The sequence below is a fragment of the Magallana gigas genome, chromosome 6, assembly GCF_963853765.1.
Source record: "Magallana gigas chromosome 6, xbMagGiga1.1, whole genome shotgun sequence".
NCBI classification, from domain to species: Eukaryota; Metazoa; Mollusca; class Bivalvia; order Ostreida; family Ostreidae; genus Magallana; species Magallana gigas.
Window position 1 is genome coordinate 36,247,335 of NC_088858.1, and position 24,761 is coordinate 36,272,095.

Sequence of the window (24,761 nt, forward strand, 5' to 3'; positions counted from 1 at the left end):
GTGTCTATGCCTGAATGTAAAGTTTATCTTAGTTCGGTTTACATGTGTTTCAGATTATTAAATATCATTTACATTTGTAAGTTTTGCTCAGTGGATGCATGCATTCTTTTACAATAAAGTCAGGTAGTAAAATTAGAAGGTTAAATGCATCGTAATTCAAACATAGTGGTTTCTCTTGCTTTGCTTTAAACATCTTTGTTAATTCAAGATGTAATTTTACTAATTCAACAGAACATAGGTCTACCTTACATTTCTTTTATAAGCGTAGATAATTTAATTTTGTTCCATGAATCACAGTGTTTCTCTCAGTAGGTCACTTTTAGTAGGAAAATTGCTGATGGTTTTGCTGATGCGCTGTAATTGCTGCATCCAAATATAAATTCACCCCTCCCGATGCAAAGAATCTGTGGGTTCTCTTAAAGAATTCTTGTGTTTTCGATCTCTGTAGATAATGCGCTTTAATTCCCGCCGTGGTGTGTTTATTCGCGACCCTAAATTACAGGGAAAAACATACTTCCAAATTTGATCACACAACGAATTGAGCGATCAATTGATGTTAAGTTCCTAGCCCTGGAGAAAAATCAAAGGCGCGGGCTAAAAGACGTAGGAGCCTTACCGTTCAAAACGGTAGCAAGCGAGGAATCAGTCGACAAAAATATGCTCTTAAAGAGTTCTGTTCTCGCTATGTATTCAACATGAAGTGATTTTTCCCCGAGTCCGATCGGATATATGTAAATTGTTAATAATAGAATCTGAGGAATACGCCGTTTCCTTTTTACTTTCCGTTATCTTGAAAACACATCGAACATCGGGCTGTAGGCTATACATTTGCTCTCACCAGGAATGCTTTTGGACATCGAACGCACACTTTCATGCGATGGATAGTGTTACACTGTAAAAGAAGTAGCAACTTTTTTCAAAGTGATATTTTATTTCTTTAGTTTATTGAAGATTTTCTTTTTGAATCTGTTCGCTACCTACAATGTGTAAATGTACATAAGGTGTGAAATAGGAGATTCACCAAAATCAGAGCTGTCTTCTTCTCAGTTGAAGGTGAGTTGTTCATTTTAACTTTTGTTTCTGATTTTGATATTATCCCCGATCTCGGGTTGAATTATATGTAAAGCTAGCAAGTCGATTTTCCCATCACAGTAAATCCACATTAGAAATATATGTTGAAATCATGAATAATAGCTATCTTAGCAGAATCGCTCTTTGGAGATATAAAAAAAAAACACCAAAAAATTGATTAATCGATTGGTCGACATTTATCATTAACTGTTGATTTTCAATGCAGCTTTATTGAAATGCAAATTTTGAAACGTATGTGAAGAAATAAAGGTCATTGATGAATAAAAAAAGCATTAAACAGTTATGACGTAACTGTCGGAGGAAATGATAAATCGGTGAGGATTCTGGAAATATTTTAATATTACACCAAATCAAAGTAAAGGAGAGTCGCGTATGAATAGACGGTTGATTTGTGTGAATTGATTTAAATCAAGATTTGTGACATCTGTTTTAAAAAAAACTAAGTACAGATCTGTACCATCACAACGAGAGAGAAACATTCCCCTACAGGTTATTCAATTAATGGTAAATCACATTGAAATTGATTCTAGGATTTACATGTATTGAGTGGAAATTGAAACCAACGACAATGAAAACTTGTCCTCGGATCAAAATAATGAAACGAGGTTCCTTATACACAACCATACGCATGCTATCGCATCATTTGTTTTGATTTGGGTTATTGCTCTAGCTCCACATTATCATTAATTGATTTGTTGTAGAGATGAATGGGTGATTGGGAGGGAGCGATTCCATGTATAGGAAGAATTATTATATCTGACAAGTGAAATATAAGATTCCCGCAGCGTCTCTAATATAAATAGTCTCATTGCTGATACTATACCACCGAGGGACTGACGATACCGATTTCATCTGATTAGCAATGCTGGCATCTTAGCCTAACACTAGCACATTCTCCATTACAGATTTAATTCTCGCGTAGTTTCATCGTAAATTTTATGTATTGATGACTCCTCAAACCCGTGTGAATTAGTATTCAGATCATTATTAATTCTGTTTAAAAAATTCCATCAGTGATATTTTTACCCATAATAACAGATCTTTGCTATTTTGCTCCGATGCTGTTTCCTTTCCTTCTATTTGCCCAGCATTTGGTGTGATGGGCCTGCTTTCACGGTCTCTGGGTTTTTATAGCCCTTATATCCGGGAAAGACATTTATGGAAAAAAATCAGGAACAAGCCAAAAGATACGTGAGTCATGTCTGCAATCAGGGCCCCAATCGCAGAAACGGTTCATGATGTAATAAGACATTTCATTACATTAGAAATTGCAGCGGATCGCCCCATTAGAAATAATTGAATTGCATCTGCATTTCCTTGATATTGACGATTTCTTCCATAGCTAAGACAAGGGGAAAATTAACACACATTTCTATTTTTAACCCACTGATACTGAAGGTTTTGCTAATATTTTTTTCCATTGTCATTTCTCCTGAAATCGTTACAAACTGCTCTTAAAATCAGTTTTGACAATGCACTTTTGTTGAAGATTTTTTACGTTATGTTTCTTGTTTTCTCTCCGTGCACCACGTGCTACACGAATATATTCTGAACACTCCCACGACCTTGTACAGCGCTTAATAATGTGACGTAGGAACACAATTTATTATCATTTTTAAATTTACGACAAAGTGATTCATGCGCCGACATTTTCTCATGATCCTTATGTGATAAATTGAGAAGAAATATTCGGAATCTGCGAGTAACAAGCTTAGAGTTCTTTAATTTTACAGAAAATGTTGTCACGCACTCGAGCTCGGTAAGGCTCATTTTGGTTATCTGGAATTCCAAACGGCTGGCGACAAAACTGCTATTTCCGGCGATTTCGTTTCAATCATCAATAAAAGGCATTGACAAATACTGCAGATTTTAGAGCTATTCCTAGCAGTGCAAGCTTAATTAAGAGTAAGTTATCGAATATGTTCGATCTCCTTTCTAATCCTTTTCAGTTAAAAAAAAATTGTGAGGGTGGCACAGTATTTCGGATATTTTTGCGTTATAACTACAATATAAGAAATCCAAGCAAGTTATCGATTAAAGAAAAAAAAACATGCTCTTACGCCCATTCTTTGATCGATAAAGTCTATGGACACTCCCGAAATACAATAACCTTAGTATGTTGTCTGTTGTTAACCTTAAAAAATTCAAAATCAAAGGACAATAGATCCCAGCACGCTAGATTACTTAGACAATTGCAAAGGTCGCGACAAAAAAAGCCAAACCCTCGAAACTTCAGAATTCTTGTTGCTGATTAAATAAGCCGTTTAATGGTTCGTTCTTTTGTCTTTCTTACATTGAATTAATTTTCTGTTCCTTTAAACCGCTTTTTCAAGCTGTATGGCTACATGAAACAGATTTTTCTGGATAAAAACGGGCACCATAATTCTCCCTCCTCTGTCTTTGAGAGGGTTTTGAATCAAAACATTTCAGGATGTTTTAATACAACGGGGCACCTGACTTGTGTTTTAAACATCTCGTCTGGTCTGTCTTTCTCGTCTGCGAGTTATCTTCCACTGAACAATGTGTTGTGTTTACGTCGTGTGCAGTAGAATATCAAATGAGATTCCACCGTTATCAGAGTAAAATTTCTGGAGATAAAATTTCTAATTTATCATCGGGAACGAAAAAGCCACGATTTTGGCACGATTTAAGCCCAAAGAGAGCCGTTTTACTTGTCTAGGGGTTTGTTTGTATTTTTCTATTTTTTATTTTGAAAGAAGGTTGTAAATTCTTAACGCAAAGAGAAACTAAATATAACCCGCCGATTATCCCTTTCTTGTAACAGAGGATACATAAGATCATACTGAGTGTATTTACTTGATACTTCTTGATCGTAAATCAGCCTTCGGATATTTTAAGTATACTTCATACTTCAAAGCTTAGGCTCCACTGGACGCCTTTGCAATTTCTCCACGTCCATTTCTGGATCATGCTATCTTCTTCAAACTTAAGAGTCATGTTTGATTTTCATTTACAACTACTAATTAATTAAATATATCGTTATTGTATATGCCGAAACAAAGATTCAGTAAAGATCAGATCAGTTATAAAAAGGCTTTTGTTGGATATGAGATTTTATTCTTTACATTTGTAATACACATGGTAATGCGGCGAAAGCTGCAATTCTTTTATGTTTAAAAACGCCCAAACTCGTTAAGAAAATGTTTAGAACTATTAATGAAAAAAAACCGACAGTTACTACTCTGAAAAAATGTCATGACAAAGTTTAATGAAACTTAAGCAGAGAATAATGCTTGTGTTTACAAAAATATTCTTGTATACGTTGTCAAGTTTTGAATACTCTGACACCCCCTTAAGAAAGATTGTTATTGTTTACATTAAGAATATAGAAAGGATATCAGAATTTTCATCAAACATTGTAGAGTCTTTTCAAAAATATTTCTTTCCTTATCCTAACAATGTAACGAGTCAAGATATAATTGCATTTTGCCCATTACCATATCAGGAATAGAGGCCCATTCCCACACGCATGGTTAAAGTCAAAGATCGGGTTTTGAACCAAGATTTCTTTTGACAGATAGATATTGATTAATGTGCACAAACAATTGAACAATATTATAGCAGAAGATGGGCTTTTATATTCGACCGACCGTTGGCTTTGGGATCACATCAAGTCCACAGACAAGATGGAGATCGGAATGATTGCAAAGAGAATTGATCCAGAAACTGTCGTATACGCTGAATGTTCCTGTATTTGGTATCCAAGATGATTGGAGTTGGTCGTAGGAAACAAGTTCTTTCCCTGATCGGAAATCCTACTTTGTTTATGAATATGGTATTGATTCAGTCATGTACCTTTGCAAGAAATAATCAGTAGGTGAACAAAATTGGATCGGTTTAGTATTTCACAGTGCAGGTGGATTGCTGAAATACCAATGTGGTGCTATGTGATTAAACGCCGGATTGTTTCTTTCGGCTAAATTTATAGATATTCATATTCCACTCTTTTATTAGTATTTGTGTTTCCCATTATGAGTTAACAGTGTTAGGAGCTATGAGTTTCAACGAGAAAAATACCAAGCATGTAACACAGTTATTCCATTATAATCTAATTATCTTCATAGTGATGCGTTGTTTAAATTGCTTTTGCGTGGTTATAAACCATTTAAAATCAATGAAATACATTTTTATCATAATTTCGTTTATAAATACAACGTTATGAAAACTCGCTAAACTGAGGGGTATTACCCCCCCCCCCCCCCTATAACTCTCATCCCTTTATGGCTACCCCCTCATCAAGCTTTTCTGCCAAATAGACATTTTATGAAAGACCCATATATACATAATGTTACTATAAGCCTGCCCCCCCCCCCCCCCCCCCCAAGGATTCTGGTTTTTAAGACTAGGGGTGGTTTTTTCTTGTTTATTTTATCTCATTTTTTTGGCCTGTCAAGATTTTGGATTACATGTCGGTCTACGACCCCACCAGTCCCACTTCCAAAAACGATGCTACGTGGCTACATGCCTGAGAGTACAAACAGGTCTTAAAACAACAAAAAATTCTCTGTCCATGGAATTAATTTATACAGGGTTCCTTATAGCGGGGACAATGAGAATATATCGCGTTGTCGTGACGAGCACCGCAGTGTTCCTCCTGAATCCAGTGTAATCGATTACCCTGAGAAGTAGGAGACACGTACTCAGTCTTCTTTATCGGACTTGCCGGGTCCTACTGGAGAAGTTCATCATCTCTATCAGTCAGAGTCTGCAAACAATCCACGAGGTAATATCCTGGACACTAACGTAATCGTTCAATGTGATCTGTCTCCTTAAAGAACAGTTAGTAGTTTTGTACAAATATTAGCCTGCCGGCGTTTTGTTTTCTTTCCTCTATCATAAACCCGTATAAGGCTTTCCAGTGTTCAAATCATATTGTTTCATTTTCTTTTTAATACAATCATGACAAGTTCCATACGGGTTCCATGACACTAAGATGGACTTTAATGCCCCAAACAAGCGTTAGCTGTTTTTATTAGTTAATATTCGCCGCCCAAATACCAACAAAGTTCCAAGGGCCCTGCAGGCACGTGGCATCGTTTTTGAAAGTGGGGGAGGGGGGGGGGAAACTCCAATTTAATTCAATTTTTTGTATGTAAATATAAGAAAAATCTTTGCTGCGCGAGAAAAGTGGGGGGCCAGCCCCCCCCCCCCCCCCCCCCCCCCCGATGCTACGTGCCTGCCCTGTGCATGATTTTGTAACGGTAAGGCGAATGGAGGCTGGATGTTGAAAGCGGATAGGACCGGAAAATGTAAAAATAAATATCAAGTAAATAACCATTTATGGATTGAAAAGTCAACCCAAAATCAATTTACTTACGATTATTTTTGCATATCTTTTTAAATGATTATAACGCAAATGACCCCCCCAAAAAAAATGGTCACTGGTGGTGCGTACACTAAAATCCGACATCAACATTTCTGATTGCATAATCTTATCACGCAATTTTTAAAAATTAATAAATATGAATTCTCCTTGTCCGCATATAAGAGTAACAACGTTTTTAAGTTATCGAAAGTCACAGTTCCGTGTAGTCGATTGGAAACACTTAGAGACTGGCTAGATTGACCTAATCAGAAATGTAGCGGTCCTAAGAAATGTAAAAAAAAAAATCCTTTCCCAGCTGCGGAGTCTTTATTTTATTTCCTTTATTTTCACTACTCCACATTGCCGATAATTGTTTAGGCATCACCAGTCAATTAAATTTAGCCAACTTTTAGTGTAGGGATATTGGGTAAATGCAAAATATAATTATGCTTCATTATATGTGGGTAAGATTTTGGTTTCTGGTTTTCCGAAGCTTTGTACAGCTGTATTATCGTTGGGCTTTGCAGTACGTTCTATCCAGTTGATGTTCACGATATTGCAGCAAGAAATGACTGATCAGAGGCTACAAAAAAGCCATAGTTGTTTTCATATATGGTTATTTCTCTGATCAAATTAAACCTTAGGTTTCTAATTTGGTTTCTTTGATCAAACTCGTGAATGAATTGAGGACAGATTTAATATTGCAGACCACCCTCTGCCCCCCTTATTTTCAAAAAAAAAAAACCAACCCCAGAATTCCGATTTATCGATCCTCTGTCGGTGTCCTTGCTGATGTGGTACAGATGATGGGTAGATTATTGTTCTGTCAATGTCAGGGAAACGGTGTCTGTCGCAAATTCCTTCTCAAATCACCTGATTAATTCCTGCTCCGTAGAAGTACAGGAATTAGGATGGCCGTGACATAGAGATCGGCTGACTAATGAGGAGAAGGGTTTAAGTACACAGCCGCATCTTCTCAGTGAATAGTTAGTTCCTTTAATAATTCATGCGAATTATTTAGTGTTGCCGTGCCCTTGCAAAAATTGTCCTTATAATGTATTGACACTGTATATAGTTACTGTATATAATCAATGTAAAAGACACTGTATATAGTATATAATTAATGTAAAAGACACTGTATATAGTTTATAATTAATGTAAAAGACACTGTATATAGTATATAATTAATGTAAAAGACACTGTATATAGTATATAATCAATGTAAAAGACACTGTATATAGTATATAATTAATGTAAAAGACACTGTATATAGTTTATAATTAATTTAAAAGACACTGTATATAGTATATGATTAATGTAAAAGACACTGTATATTGTATATTGTTACTTTTCTAAATAACAAACTAATTTAAAAAGAAAATGTTTTGAAAAGACTGGGACTAAAATGGTCATTGAACGAGTACGCCGAATTTGGAGCCAGACCGATGGACGTTGTTCGATCAGACCGTACCAGTAAGCTTAAGGTATATTCGATCGTGATTACTTTTATTTGCTTATGACTTGATAAACAAACAGCATTGGGATAATGAAATACATAACTGTTATCCCATGATATCAGAATTTCCGACATTAATACCTCCATGTGCTTTGAATTTCCTCTAAGGATTAACGTTATATTCATCCCTCTCCCAAAGCAAAATTAAAATAAACCAATGCATGACCACCTTAACTGTTGTTTTCTTTGGAATATGATATTTGTTAACTATGAAATTTGGAAATATTTTTGTATTATATTTCTTTTTGACAACGCCTATTTGCAGGAAAATTACTAGTTCTGGAACGTTTTACATTCAGATGTGTTTATTTCGACGCGATATGCCTGGCTTTCTTTTCTATTTAGTTTACGATGACTGAAGATCTCCTTAATTGACAAGGTCAGCTCAGTTTATTCTGGTGTGGTTTTGTTTTGCCCTTGAGAATCTCCGGCTTGTAATATAATGATTGAAACTGGCCTTCGAATGGAAGCTTAAGGAAACAATGCAAGTCGTATAATTTTATAAGTAAATCAAAGATTGTAAAATAAAAATTATTTTTCAAAAATACAATATAGTTTGTCACCAATAAATATTTGTGAATTTATGAGACAGACCTTCAAGTGTTGTAAGCCCCTTTGAATTTTCTTATAGCTTTATTGCTTTTAACCATTATTTCTGAGATCTTTAGGATTTTGTTTTCAATTTTTACTCTCAATTTCTATCTCTTTTTTCCCCATATATCTCACTGTTCACTCAAATCGCATTATTGAAGTTCCCATTTAAACTACAAAAAGTTTAACCAATTGTTAATCGGATAAACAGAACTCATTACGAATAACAAGATCGTCTTACTGGTAATTTATTTCTTTCGTTCATTTTTCGTAAATGACATTGGTCTTTAAATCTTCAAGTCTAAAATAAATTGAAAAGCAGGCACCTGGTTTGCGAGAAAACAAGTAATTCAAGACTTGCAGAGATAATTACTCTAGCTCATAAAGTGTTTGTTATAATTAATGCGAAGGATATGTGACAAGCTTCTTGTAGAACGGGGTGTAATTTACAGCATCCGAATTTAATACTTTAAAATACATCATTTTTAATAGAATGTTGATAAAACGGAATCCCGCTGATGGAAGCTGAAAATATTATTTTTAACTGAAGGCCGCCATAAAAGTTTCTGGCGGCCGCCAGATTGCGGCGACAAATATCTGGCGGCCTACAGATAAATATATGGCGACCGCCACACAAGATAGAGGTCTTGCTAATGCGCGTTCATGTGTTAAATGTGAGTATTTAGGACTATTACATGTACACAGCACACTTGAATATTCATTATGAAACTATTGATTCTGGTTGCTGCGCCCTTTATGATTTACTATTAAATACAATTTCACCAAAACTTGCTTACGTCACCATACGACGCAAGCGCAATTTAATTTGATTTATTTTGTTGTGTATATAAAGATTTAGAATTCATTAACAGCTGATTGGTCCGATTTTACATCAAAATAAATGTACGTTTTCAAATGACTGTTAATATGCTGACTATGTGGATAACAATGGACATTGCAGTTGGTTTCCCAGTCAATTATAAGCCATACAATGAGAAAATGATATGCAAAATGTGATGTGATATTTAATGTGTCCGAATGAAACATCCGGCAAACTTCACTATTTGCGCAAACATTACGCTTTGCGCTACCCTGTTAACTACATGTATGCAGGGACAGCTTCATGTTATTATTTAATTAATAGTTTTACTAGACGTTTAACTAAGGAAAGTTATTTAGATGTATTTGACTTGATAAAGATTTAAAGATTTATACACTTTTATTGCTAGCGCTCGAGAACGCTAGCAACTACGTTAGTCTTTTTTACTGGAATACGCATGCTCGACTTCACAGTAGGGCATTCTGGAAATAAATGTACTTCTGTTGATAAACTACACCATGTCAATTTCGTTTTATCTTCTATTTATGATCTGAAGCTTTCTGGCTTGTTATTATACCTGTACATTAATACCCAAAAGTTACAGAAGCTTAGGTCTTATAAAGTCGAGTTATCTCTAGAATTATAATAAACAGATGCCTTTTCTGAACTACCTTCCTTTATCTTTCCGTTAAGCTCAGAAAAAAACCTTCGTCTTCTTTTCCGAGCTTGCCGGAAAGGCCCGAGAAGATACGATTGCTACATAAAGGATACTTTAGGTTTTACCTATCTCTTATTTTTCCATCTCAAAATTGAAATTACAGTAAATGAAGAATGCTTAAAGCACATTTCAGAGATATGCCAGTGCCGATGTGAGGCTGAGCTTAAAATTGACACCCCCGCCCAAACACAATTTCTGTTCACAATTGAACCCTCCTACTTATAAATAATCGATTCGAAAAATTAAACCAATGGTTTATAGCAATCTACGTCTGTGTTTTTCTTTACATGCTTAAGAGAATTTTGTTTAGAAGTGCATTTTGTATACTAAACGTATAGTTAATTCGTTCCTTGCTATTTCGGAAAGTAACAAAACAACATGATTCATCCTATTTAATGCATGTTGTAATTGGCATAACATAAAAACATTTCATGCTGACAACTGATATTATATGGCGATCATTCCTTTAAAAGTTAAACTTGTTTGGTGTTCCCGTGTAGACCGATTCTGCTGGTGTAAATGGATGAAAAGTCTACAACTTTCCAAAAGTATTTGGTTTGTATGGAAAACTATTTGATACTATGATAGTCAAAAACTCTGACCAAGCGGCTTTAATTGAACCCTTTTCTGATTTATTGCTTGTATCAGTATAATAAAACAGTTATATTCCAGTTCTCGAAGAGCAAACCTATTTCCCGAGGCGAATATATTGACACAAAATTTTATTCACAAGGCAGTATACGGTTTTCATTAGACTTAAAGACTATGTTAATCACATGGAAGTAAAGCTTCAATGCGTTTCGAACTAAAACGTTGCGTTTAACAACAACATTGCGAATTGGAAAAGTTCTCTAAAACAATGTTTACATCAAGCGCTTGCGCATACGAATCAATTATCCCAGTTTTCATATGGCGACCACTAAGTAATTATCTTGTAATTGTAGCCACCACACAATTTCTATAACTATAATGGCTGCCGCTAGATAATTGTATGGTGGCCGCCAGAAAAGTTTCTGGCAGCCGCCAAATAAATAAGTGCCGGACGCCACTATGATATTAATTGTGTGCACGTGGTAGCCGCCATATGATTTTAAAACTGGCAGTAGCCAGATAAAATATTTTCTTACCGATCACCCACGTGTTTCCGTTTTATAGCGTATTCAAAACCAATGAGATAAACTGTTCTGATGATATTTTCAAGAGAAATTTTCAAATCGGAAAAAGGAGAATTCGTTGAATATTTTAATGTATGTTTCAGAACGAAATGAATATTAATTTTTGAAAGGTCTGTTAAATATTTTTTTAAAATTAAAAGTAATAAAAAAATCTTGTACATGAGGCTTAATAACTTGAAAGTATGGCTTGAGTAAAAAAGAAATATCAATTGGGCGGAATACGCTTCACTGTGATTTAATAGAAATGCATTTCATTATACAAGCTTGGCTTTTCAAACTTCAAATTATGGGATCATTACACAAAAATAGGAATTTTTTTTCAATCATGAAATCATACAACGAGCAGAGCGCTAAAATCAATAACAGGTTGGTTTTAGAACTGAAATTGGTCGGACTACGTTGATTATTTTTTAAAACCCATTGGTTTCTAGTCTCACTGAGAATGCACCATTTATCTGTTTTCGCTTGTTTGTAAAATGACATGCAACCTAAAATTTAAAAAAAAATGCAATAATCCACAAACATTTAAGCACAACAATTATAAATCAAATGAACTGGCGGTGAGTTCCTTTAAATAGTTAAAAAAATAACTCACTTTCTTCAGGACAGGACCCCCTCCCTTCGATGTTAACCCCCGAGCGCGATAGTTGACTATTTGCCTGATAAAAATATCATGGTTTATTTACAAGTACATAACTATCCCATGGTTACTTCAGATAACACGTATCCACTTTACATAATCAATATGTAGTGGTTGATATTAATTATTGCAGTAGATGTATTTCTTTCTCATTCTGTATAACATGTACAGTAACTGTAGAATCATTAGAATTCGTGGTGGGTCAATTTTCGTGGTATTCGTGGGTAGCCCTCACCTACGAATTAACATCCTCGTCGAAAACTAATTACATAAGATTCAGTCTTTCTACTGAAACTGAAAACGAACCACGAACCACGCAAAAACTCACAATCCACGAAATTAGCCCCCACGGAATTTAATGATTCCACAATATCCATTTTAAATTACTTATACGTACAGGTTGATATTATTTATTGAAGCTGTAAAATGTCTTTCGTTAACCATATCCAACAGCAGTTGGGTATTAAATTGCCAGCTTAATAGCGTTTTTGCAAGCTTAAGGGTGGTATCTTGCAAAAATAACGTTTGAAAGTAGCATTCGTGTGTGATGCTTAATGAGTGACGTACTATAATCGTGTTTTCTACACGAATTAACGTTGATTCTTTAAAACAACATTTACTCTTCACGTGGCGTAGATTACCAAGAGCACGAAATGTGGCTCATAATTTGAGGAATCGTGTTATTGACAGCTTTATGTCAAGAGTATATTAAACATTTGCACGAAGTTGTACCTATGATTTATATCGTTCTTTCATTGAAAATATTTAGGAGGGCTCGATGGTCGTGGCCATTTTTAGACTGTATTGATCTCCTTTAGGAGAAGAGCTCCATAAAAAAATAAAGCAAAACTCCCAAAATTTAAAAGTCAAAATTTATGGATTTTTTTCTTTGATTAATAATAGATTATAGGTAAGCAATTCATATCGTAAAATTTTATGTAGATCTGATGATTAATTTGTTGACCACCGATCCTCATTAAGCAGATTTAATCTACATAATTACCACGCGACCATTGTTCTTTCTTTTTATTAGTAGTCCAATAGACGGTAAAGAAGGGGTTAATTTTGTCAGTTCGGGGGATGATATGCCAGTCAAATACCGACAACCCTCTCAAATTCCTACAGAGCACATTAGATCTAAATTATTCATGATACAATTTCTTTTAAGCAATAGTTACCAGAAAGAATTTGTCATAGAGCCTCGGCCTTTTGCAGACAGCCACTCAACATTTTTTTTGATGGATTTTGGCTTTAAAAAAAAATCAATTTTTACAGCCGTACTGAAAAATTAGTGTTATGCAAGTTGTTTAAGAAGAAATCGTAAATTGAGGAAGTATTTTGATTCTACCGTGTTTTTAATACAATCGTGTATTGACCAAGTAAATGCTTTTTCCCGATTCGCACATTCATCGTACCTAAACCTTCCATATTTCTTAAAATATCTCTAATTTGTGCTCGTCAGCCCTTAGTACACAATTACTGACCCGCAGCAAATGCAAACCTTGTCATACGCTTAAGTGAGCGTGTTTTCACCTTATTGTAATATGATTCCTTCTGAAGTTGCAATTAAGAAAAGTTAGCCGCTCTGTAAAAGTTCCTCTTTAAGCAGTGAGCAAAATGGAGTGATTACTATTCAATGTTTATTGATTGATGCATGGTTTGTCCCGAGACTTCCAAACGCATATCAGATTTGTTGCACTATCAAACTTCATCAGTATAGTAATGGTATTGAACCCAGTGATGACCTATTCGTATTACTGGCGGTCAGACCCCCTCCAGTCTCGTGTAGCGTTGTAATACCCTTATGCAAAATATTTTGACTCACTTATTCCTGGATTGGTAGCTGCTAAATTGGAGAGAGGGGCGTCCATGGTTTCAAAGTAATTGAAGATTCAGATGTTGTCACTTTAATGATGTAAATTGACCCTCCTCCACAGCTGAAAAAAAAACTACGTCACTCAATACACGGAAGGTGTTTTCTGAGGACCTTACGAAAGAAAGGGCATTGGTCGTGGACAAATCGAATATGTCGGATAAGATCCTGACTTTGGCCAGTTGTATTGAAAAGGCGGAGGATGTCGATAGTTCGTCAGGTATTCAAAGCTGCATTGTTTGAATGATAAACATCACCAGGAAAAATATTAAGCGAGCTCTCGCAGGCCACTACCAAGTTGAAAGCAGATTTGGATTGAACTGTATATGTAATTAGGGACTTATTTACGGATTCGGAATATGATTGATCTACCATACTCCTGGTGATTTTGCAGTTATTCGCCGAAGGTTTCTGTTTATTTTCTTACGATGGAATAATTATCGAGGAAACGTATCTGACAATAAGCGGTCTCGCGATTTTTCTTGGAGTGTGTACACGAAAGGTTGAAAGCTGTTTAAAAAAAAGAAGTAGGAATCATGAATTACTCTTTGAAGAGGGAATACCTTGAAAAATGGATGTCCCTTATTAATAGACACCCGTTTTCACGCGGATGTGATGATGAAGACATGTTCAAGGTATGGGCTTCAACTTTGTAAGCATTTTGCACACCTTGGATGATAAATCTTGTTCGTTTGATGATTTAGATAAACATACTTCTCTTAATGTGTTGATGGTTATAGAGATAGGAAAGTATGATATATTAGAAAATCGCACCTGTGGAAATAAATAAATCGCTTGGTGTGCCAGAAGTCGAGAGCTAATCAGACTGCAACCTACAGCTATAGTTTTTGGCCAAAACGAAGGGAAATGATTCCTCCAAACTCGCATTTTCATCCATAAATTTATATTTAATTTAACAACTTTTAACTTGTTTGAAATATACGTGCGCGTGAATTTGATTCTTGTTAAGAATGTATAAAGCTGATGTTTGCAGAATATGTTTACCTTTTTATAGAAGGTACACAGCCATTTGATAGTTCGGTCTCCTCTGATTTAATAGCCATCGATTTCACCTATGTTTACCTGGAAACACAGCGAAAAACAATTAGTATTTTTTTTTCACGTAAAGCACAACGCCATTATATAAAAGAGAATAACAAAAAAAGAAGAGAAAGAAAAAAGAAAAATTTCGATAAAGCCATTAGCCCTTTATAATGTCTTCGGTTTATCTTGATTAAACTTTACGACACCTTTTCCAAACTTTACAACATTTTCATGAAACAATACTCAATTTTATCCGTAAAGCGATATCAATATGTCTTAACATTGATTTTCAGTTCTACGACACAAATGCAAATTTTTCATCTCGGTAATCAAAGCTTACTTTTGAAAGCTCAGCGCCATGCTATAGTTTTGTTTGAGGGAGTAAGGTGCTTGTTTCCTTGTCTTGATTATTGCTTCCAGAAAGATTTATTACGTAACAACAACGGGGGGCGCACGGTGTGTTCATTTTGCTAAACGTATAAAAATGCCAATTTTCTTTGCAGAATCGATGCGCATGCTGTTTAACGCCGGTTAAATTGAAATTCATATCTAAGTTTTGAGATGTGAGGTATATGTATAAATCATATACCTTTTTATATATACAATTGTATACAGGTTGTTATCAAATTCTCGCTACGTTCTTTAATGTAACAATAAGATTAATGCAAGATAAGTATAGAATGCGTACCTCATCAATGCTTATGTAATTCATGAGGGAGTATTTCTCATTACTTATTGTGTATAAATTGTGGCTACCAAGGCCTTATCAGGTTTAATGACTAGGCAGTTTCTTTTTGTGTACAATAAGTAGATTGATAATTTCAAATAAAACGAAACACTTTCCCCAATATAGTTAGTTTTTTTAAACATTAAGAGCGTTTATTGCGCAATTTGTATAGAACTATTACCTTAAATACAAGAAATCAACAAGAAATAGAAAAATCAATGTAAAAACTCGACACTTAAAGCAGATGAAAAGTTGAGCTGCAGTAGTAAATGTCTCTATGGGTTTTTGTTAAAAGGAAAGATAAGCATTTGACTTCCCTGCATTTTCTCGCAGTATGCTAGACAATGGTTAGATTATGGATAGTCTTTCAATATAGATGTAAAAGTGGAACTTTTATTAGCTCCAATCATCCTGCTATCGACTGTAATTGTGAATAAAGAGATGTGTTTTGTGACTTTAACTACTTGAAGAAACAAAAAGTAACATGTACATGTAGGCTCATTGCATACTTGAGCATATTGAGACTTTAAAATTTTTGTTTTGTCAAAATTTTCATGCCAATCAGGGCACAAATAAATTGTTGACTTTGATTTCATATAAAAATTATATATTGTCAGCTGGAAACTGAGTGCATATTGTCTTGTGTTTTTAAGCGAAAGTCTATGATCCATTTTCCAAACAACCAAACAATTGAGTTTGAAATAGATACGATTTTAAGAACAATAAAGTATATAAAACACACAGCGTTGTTTGAACATTAGAAATGACGCACTTCCTACAGCCAGACCAGATGAAGGCTTTTGCATGGATTTAGTTCAAAGATTTGATTATTGACTCTAGTTTTCATGTGGTGCCACGGAACCGTCTCTTTGTCTGTTAGTGTATTTCATGTAACTTTATACAATGCAGCGCTCATTGCTTTCTTTCAAAGTTAATCTCTTGGGAGAATGGTGCTTTCTATAGGTGATAAATGAGGTCTCGGTTCTGGATACAAGTGGAACAGTAGGACTTGGGAATAATTAATGAAATTGCTTTTAAGAACTATCAAAACCACTCAAAAGTATTATTCTTTTTTAAAGATTTTGCAGTTAGACAAAAAGCTCCCAAATGAAACAGCTTTTCCAAACGTACAAAAATATATATGTGCTGTAAAGGATTTGATCTGTCAATATGTTCTAGGGATTCGTGCTGTTTTCTGCAAGGTCTTGAAATCTATTATTTTGTTTTTAGTTTCAAATACTCCACAAAAGCTGCAAAATCGTTAGTCGAGATGTTTTCTAAAATCGTGTCTGATCATTACAGCGCTGTGTCACTTGAGATATCTAAAGAATCTCTTCAATCCACTTGGTTTTAATCTCTAATTATGTTTCTCTTCAATCCACTTGGTTTTAATCTCTAATTATGTTTTATTGACTGACCTTTCATAAATGAAAGATACAAGTAATCAGTTTGCACGTTCTGCAGAATCCTCAAATTCTTCTTTTGATTTTTTGTTAATTATATATCTCGCAGTCTGATTGGATTAGTCATAGATTTGAAGACCAATTTCAATATTGCTTGTTCAAATGTGAAAATGTGATCTCTGCATACCGATTCGAACCATGACACACCATCGGACTGCGTCCTCGGGTAACAAGGATTGTCCATCTAATTTGTACAATAGATTTCTGGATGATTGTTTTCTGTCTATAATTCTCATGAATATTAAGATATCACCTTTTAGCAGTGATAGAGTACTGGACAGGATACCATGGTTAATGATACGTGACGGACCGTGCAATAGCGCGATATCAAAATGGGGCCTCTGTTTCGTAGGACCGACCCATGTACATCACAGTGGGATTTGCGGCCAAAATTACTTGAAAATTAATAGCCTTATGGGAGATTATCATATCTATGTACTACGAAATCCATATCTTAATTGTTAAATTCTCAAACTTTGTGTTAGTTACATGTATTCTCCTCATGGTGTATTTGTATTGCTCTTAGTTTGCCATCTTGATTCACCTTTGCACTTAAAATAAGAGGAAACATGTTTTAAGCAAGTACTTAGTAATATAAAAGTATCCCCTTTTCCCTTTTTTCAGTACAGTGAATGTTTACTTAACATTAGTTCATTAATCTATGAGTAGCCTTCCCAGTCTGTATAGACAATGTGTCCATTATTGTGAATTGTATTGTTATACCTTCTAATATTTCAATACAACAAATTTATTTCAAGTTTTTATCATTAGTGATGATGACAATAACGAAATAAAATTTATTCAAGTTGTCAGAGTATCACCCATTTTCATTGGAAATGATATAAAACCGGGGGGTTTGTTCCACTTTCTCATTTAATCAAATGGTGCAGCTTTTATTTTTTTATTTTTCTCAACGTTATCGAGAGAATAGAATAAAATCTCTGCCTGTCTCCATCTCAATACGACATATCCGACTATAGGTTTATTACTTAGTAACGACTCTTTGATAAACTCAGAGTAACTATATGAATTAAAAAAGTACTTGGAATCCTGCTTCAAGACAGGCAAGAACTTGAAGTTGCATTATACATTGTAGTAACACTTTAATCCTATTACTGAAAATCTTAATAACAATGATATATTAAGATTGAAATGCATTAACAGCTCAAAGCATTTCTCGGCAAACACACGATTTGCTTTGTGCGTATTTGTAGGGTCTAATTTGTATTTGGAATAACATAAGATGTTTGGAAATTGTCGACAAACTAGATCAATAGACCTTCTCTCTCTCTCTCTCTCTCTCTCTCTCTCTCTCTCTCTCTCTCTCTCTCTCTCTCTCTCTCTCTCTCTCTCTCTCTCTCTCTCTCTCTCTCTCTCTCAATAACATGCTAAGTGATGTTGATCACATTAATTTTCTGTTCCAATGCATCTCTAGCTATAATTGGATAATATATCGTGATATTTTTTTCTATAACACAGATTTTAGAACGGAGCTTTATAGCGATGATGCATTTAGTAAAACAGGGGCAGGAGATATATGCAAAATGTTTAGTAAAAAATCGACACTTTAAACTAAATATTTAGTTGAAATGATTGGACATTTAAAACACAGATGCCGTTTAGAAATTTCAAAAACCATTTCCATGAAATTGTTTATTTTTTAAATCATAACTAATCTCGCTCTAGATCTATTTAGACGATAATCTAAGCAACTGACAGGTTCGATACAAGGAATAATAAATTCGGTAATGAAGTTAAAGTTTAACTTTATTGGTTATAATTACGAAGAAAATCAAAGTACTGAAGTACTGACGTGAGTTGATTTTATCGATTATTATTTATTTTAAAATCAACGATATGTTATTTTGCAAGGCAAGTAGTTTCCAATATGTATTTGAATTATGCACATTTTTTATAATATGAATTCTCCGACAGAAATTTCTAGAAAACCCTATATGAATCATGTTGTGTAATATTCAAAGAATTAATTCCATCAAACTATGTATCAGTAATCGAAATACTTTTGCTTGTCGGAGATTGACGAAAACAGCCGAGCATATCTGGTTGAACAAGACTATATTGAACTCTGGCGTAGGAATACATACAAGGTACGACTACAAATATATCTAAATTGTTCGTACCATATAAAATCTGACTATTTACAAAGTATCTCTAGATAAGTTTCTTTGAAAAACAATGCTTTAGAACACAGTTACATCGAATTTATCGATTAGAACTAAATGTTGTCAGCGCTGTTGATTTGTGCTTAGGTCCAAACACTGATTCACTTACGGTTTGCCTGAGGAACTGCATAGGAAAGTTGATTAAAATCAACTCCCAAAAATGAATGGCGGTACGTCTATTTTAAAATGTTTTATACAACGTTATTATTCCCTTAAAAAACAATCGATGCAAACGTACGTGCTAATGTTATTACATTTGTTTATTCTTCACATACTTACATGTTGTTTGTTCAAAATATAATAACACAGATGTATACTTCAGCTCGTCACCTTTCACATTAACTCTTTACATATCAATGTTACATGTACATGTAGCTTTAACAGTGTAATGTCATCTCTCTACACCAAACTCTGTACAATCATGCACCTTTTTTGTGTCAAACCATGAAATGTGTGCATTTCACCTTTCCGCGTCAACATTATCGCGTCAGCTGTGTACATGTCAATATCTGCGTCAACTTTTTGGATGTCACATTATCGCGTCGGCTGTGTACATCTCTGTATGTCAAGTGCGTCACAGTTCTGCATCAAATGTGTATGTGTTTTCTTTCTGCTTCAATTGTATTCATGCCACGTTTTAGCGTCTTTAAGTAAATTTAACAAAATGGTGTCACCTAATATTTTTCTGAAGTTTTGAGCAATTATTGTGATCTTTCGTTCAGTATGTATCAAAATGCGTTCATTGATATTCAATACATTTTAGTCGTCATGGATCAAATGCGCATATGATGCCATCTGCAGTTTTGTATGTTTATGACCTTTGTGCAACACTTTGATATTTCATTTTTGTTGCATGATTTCAGTGAATTCAAATTATATATTTGTTGGTTCTGTGTCATTGAACGAGAGCACTCGTAAGATGAATGTTCAGCAAGTCACAGTTTCTACGTTTCATTTTCGACGTCAAGAACATCTACATGAATCCCACCTCTCTCTCTCTCTCTCTCTCATCCCCCTTGCCTCTGGATTATTACAGATTAAAACCTCGGTGCAATTGATCAAGTCAATGTTTATTTTCCCGTAAGATATTGTTATAATAGTTTTGTAGGAAATAACCAGTTTATGCTTTGTTGTTGGAGGAGAACTTCAATAATCTTGGCTAATGTAGGATAACGATTCATTTCCGCCTAGTAGCGTCCCTGGGAAGCAGCGTTAATTTGGCCTTTGTGTATTGGGTGATATCGATGAATCAAGGCGAGGAAAGAAAATTCTTTGTACAGAAAAAAGAAGGTTGAGGCTTTTGAAGGCTTACAGCACAATGTAGTGATAAGGTCAACCAAGGGAAATCAGTGTAGAAACAATCATCATTATGATACATGGATAGAGACTGCTTGTAAAGCACCGAAATGTTATAATATATATTCACGAAGTAAAAATTATCTTGTGGTTTGTTCACTAAAAATCGAAAAATCTGTATAATGAGCTATTTGTTAAACCGCGATTATTTTAATACGTAGCGCAATTATACATGTTGAACGAAGTGTAAACCTAATTGAGTTAATTCTGTCTTATTCTATTCATATATTACATAGATTGGACTTTCAAAAACATTACTTCTATTTTCATGCCATGAGATACCGTACTTTACACAGCAGGCGAAATGCTACATGGTTTGATTGGATAATTAAAAAAAATATATATTTTTCATTAAAAAAAATATAAGAGTTTGACAATATGGTTTTGTAATATGAGAACAATTATTTTATTAATTTTATCCATAAGCTCAGTTATCGGATAACAATGGTCATGCTCAGCATCACGGCTTTATGTTTCGACCCTTTGGCATCTTGGACCACTATTAATGCGCTTTATTGACTTGGACACTCCAGGAAGGTCTAGTAAATCAGTCATTAAGAAATTACTCTGTCTGATTCTTGTATTTTATTACACACAGAAAGTAGTGCAATACGATCTAACACTTTATTCAGCCCTTGAAATTGTCTATAACTGTCTTTTGAAACCCTACAGTTTGGACAGCCAACTGTCTAGCCTTTTGGAAATTCGTAAGACTTAATAAATCAGTTAATGTGTTTAAGAGGGCCAGATGGTCATGGCAAATTTTCAAACAGTATAGATCTCCATAAATAGAAGAGTTCTATATAAAGGTACATGTACAAGAAAACATTCCAAATCTAAAAGTGAAAATAAATGCAATTTTTCTTTACTAAATATTTAATTTAGTTACTAGCTATATTATTTTTAAAAATATGAGATGGATCTAATGATATATTTGTTGACCCTCAAGCCTTAATAGAAATTTTTCACAATGGTTTTAGATTTTTAGAAAACACTTTCGCTGTTTTGTAGATCATGTATTAAGAGACCGAATATTCCATACTTTTTCCTATAAAATACACTTTTTTATGAAGCCTCGCTTCTTGCTGTGTTCGTTATTTCTTAGTCTAATGTTTTGATACATCTTCAAAACATATTCGTAAGAGCAGAAAGTTCAACCCAATATACGCTGATGGAATATCCAACCGAAATATATCTATTGATCTTTGATCAAAATACATACACATGTAATGAAACAATTCAGAAAACAACAAGCATCTCAAAAAAGTTGGGAAATACGCCGCCATAAAACGGACAAAAATAGTCAAAGTCCTAAAATCAGGATATTTTTTATCGAGCAGCCTGAAGACTGGGACCATATTCTGAAACAGAAGCCTGGGTTCCGTTCTATAATTGATGTTCTCGTTCCCGTACTCTATAAATCTTCGGACAAATCGAGAAGAAATCTGCGAACGAAGATTTATAATGGCTTCTAAGTATTCATTGTGCATCTATGTATTTTATATCATTGGAAATCACATTAAGGTTTCCTGGAGGAAATAAATTAATTAGATTGATATGGAATTTCATTATGCGTGTTTAAAGAGATCACGCAAAGTACAACATATAGCTTAAACGTTAATCAAGTTTTTGATTGAATCTTTGTACATAACATATGACAAAGCTCATTAAATATACATTGTAAACCCAATCGATACTGTATACAATGAATTTATATATATATTTATATAAATATTTATATTATATTGAATTTATATAAATATTTATATAAATATTTATATATATATATATATATATATATATATATATATATATATATATATATATATATATATATATATATATATATATATATATATATATATATATATATATATATATAGTTCTACATTTAAGTAATAAAGACAATTATATGAATTCCTTGTGCATCCCTTAAATTAAAGTGTCCTTGGTATGTAATTTTACTACACGTTTACATGTATACTACAGAGGGTAAAGATGTTCTATCTACGTTATCGTAACTGTTATAATAAACCAACGATAACGTGAAATTTTGTGAACATGAAAACATAAAATAACTAACTTTTAATCAAATATCTGAAACATTCTTTATATTGAAAGTTTTAACAAGGAAACCGTGATATTTCCCACAGGGAAATTATTTTTAGCTTTGGTATGCCGCTACAGCTCGTTATTTCTCCCTCGAATTCAATAACGCCAAGACAAGATTAACAATCAAATATACGTTTATGACGTTCTAATATCGGAACTCTGTGCTTAATGAAAATGTTAAGACCCTTAAATCGTTTTCTCCCCCTTCTCTACGTCATGAAAAGGAAGGCAATCTGTTTGAAGGAATTTTCAGTCTTTTAATAGAAAGGAAACTGTCTCTTTATCGTTTCATCTTACGCTCAGTCGGTGGAAATTACCGACTGTCTTTGGCGAACTTTTTTATCTGTCCAACTGCTTCCATATGTTCGTCTGCTGTAGGTTTGGTCAAGGGATTGGTATGCGGGGGTAATCAATCTGACAAGTGTTGCGTCAAATTCCCTTGCAATCTGCTTTAAATGATTTGGGATTATGCATATAATCTCTATTTGCACTGCTGCACATGCTAAAAGTTTCAATTGATTTTCATGCATTTTCGTTGCTGATTGGCAAATCTTTACTTCTAAAAAATCACTTTATAAGTGCAGTGGCGTGTTATTTGTACTAATGTATGAAGTAGCTAACGTCTTCAAGACTGATCCAAAACCACAAATATTTGATTTTTATTCCCACCCTCTCTCCTCTTTTCCTGATCTTATCTTTCACTGACTCAAAGAAAATATAAACGTCTCTACAGTTTGACAAGAAAAAGTAGACAGTTTTGCAGAAAACCGCTATCGTTTACAAGCTGGATATGCCAAATGATCAGGCAATGACGCATGTGCTCTTTTTGATTTGTTCAGGTGTTGAAAAAACAATCAAGAACTTTTTCAAGTCATAAGACATTTATCTGCTGTTATCAAACTCATTCAGCAAGCAACCTGCTTTAGAACAGTATTTCTTTGTTAGAGATGTGAGTGGGACATAGTATATGATCACAACCATAGTGCAATTTTCTGAACCCTTCTATTTGAGACAACAGGGAGGAATCCTGTTGATTTCATATTCGATATCAAATGCTTGATATGCATGACTGTACATTGTATTGTGACAGAAGCATTCCCACTCAAGGAAAGCTAACTGAGTGGAAGTTTGTAACCTTAAGGTCGATATGAGTTTTTCGCTTGTTTTAAGGATCGTGCGAAATTTCCTTCGAAGACTACATACTCTCATAGCCGGAATACACGTGTCACTTTCGACTGACGTGTAAAAGCAGGCTCAAATAAAGAAGAAAGGAAAATTTATTCAAGTTCTGTAATTACTACTTTCAATTTGACACATTGCAACTACTGCTGGCAAATTAGTGTGTTTTAATTATATGATTTTCTATTTTCTTTATTTTATTGTTATGGCTATCAGAATTCACACTTTTTTAAAAATCATGACCAGTTGTAAATACTAGTAGGTAATAGTAGAAGTAAAATTACAAATCCACAACATTAAAAATAAACGGAATACGATATTCAAAAGTTATTAGTAATAAAAGAAAAACCAAAAAACACAAATGTCTCCTTTGATTTCGTTGGTTACGAGAGTCATTTCAGGTTTTTGATTGTCATGATAGAAAAATTACAGTTATAAGCGCAGCTTAGAAATTCATCATGGGGGAAGACGCCAGGGAACTCATTTAAATACGTCCCAAGTTTGTTTTAATGAGGTAATTTCATAATGGAACCGACTGATTTTATTCCATATATATACAAAAGCACTCCCATATTCATGAATGAGAGTTTCAAAAAAATGAAAACTATTGATCAATATTGTGTCATAATTATTAAGCAAGTCAATAACGCAAAATGGATCTTTCTATTTTCGCCCGACCCTCTGATGACGTCACGTTTCCGTTGGAGCTGCAATATTATTGCATTTCCTGGGATGCATGCTTAACAACTCAACAGCAGCTCTTAATATGGTAATCGGATTATCGGCCTCACCAAACCCCGGAGCAATGTCTCCTTTAACGTTTTAAAAAGCTTTCGGATAAAAAAAAAACCCGACTGCTTTTGCAGTTGCATGCGGCACTCCTTTGTCTTTTAAGTGATTACAGCATTCAAGTTTAGTAATTTCATTAAATTCTTATCTTTATTGG

At 34.2% G+C, this 24,761-nt stretch overlaps 1 protein-coding gene across 7 annotated transcripts in view; it reads left to right on the top strand.

Moving 5' to 3' along the window:
* Nucleotides 1-443: 443 nt before the first annotated feature.
* LOC105327093 (potassium/sodium hyperpolarization-activated cyclic nucleotide-gated channel 3) overlaps nucleotides 444-24,761 on the top strand; it is a 57,266-nt gene continuing 32,948 nt past the window's right edge. For 6 of the 7 annotated variants that reach the window (XM_066087675.1, XM_066087676.1, XM_034470653.2 and 3 more), the window contains exon 1: nucleotides 13,809-14,386. In XM_066087675.1, the coding sequence (XP_065943747.1) occupies nucleotides 14,288-14,386 (99 nt within the window). In that variant the 5' untranslated portion in view covers nucleotides 13,809-14,287. Of the gene's footprint in view, nucleotides 1,054-13,808; nucleotides 14,387-24,761 lie in introns of those variants that run through there. The other variant, XM_034470650.2, reaches the window with a different exon arrangement.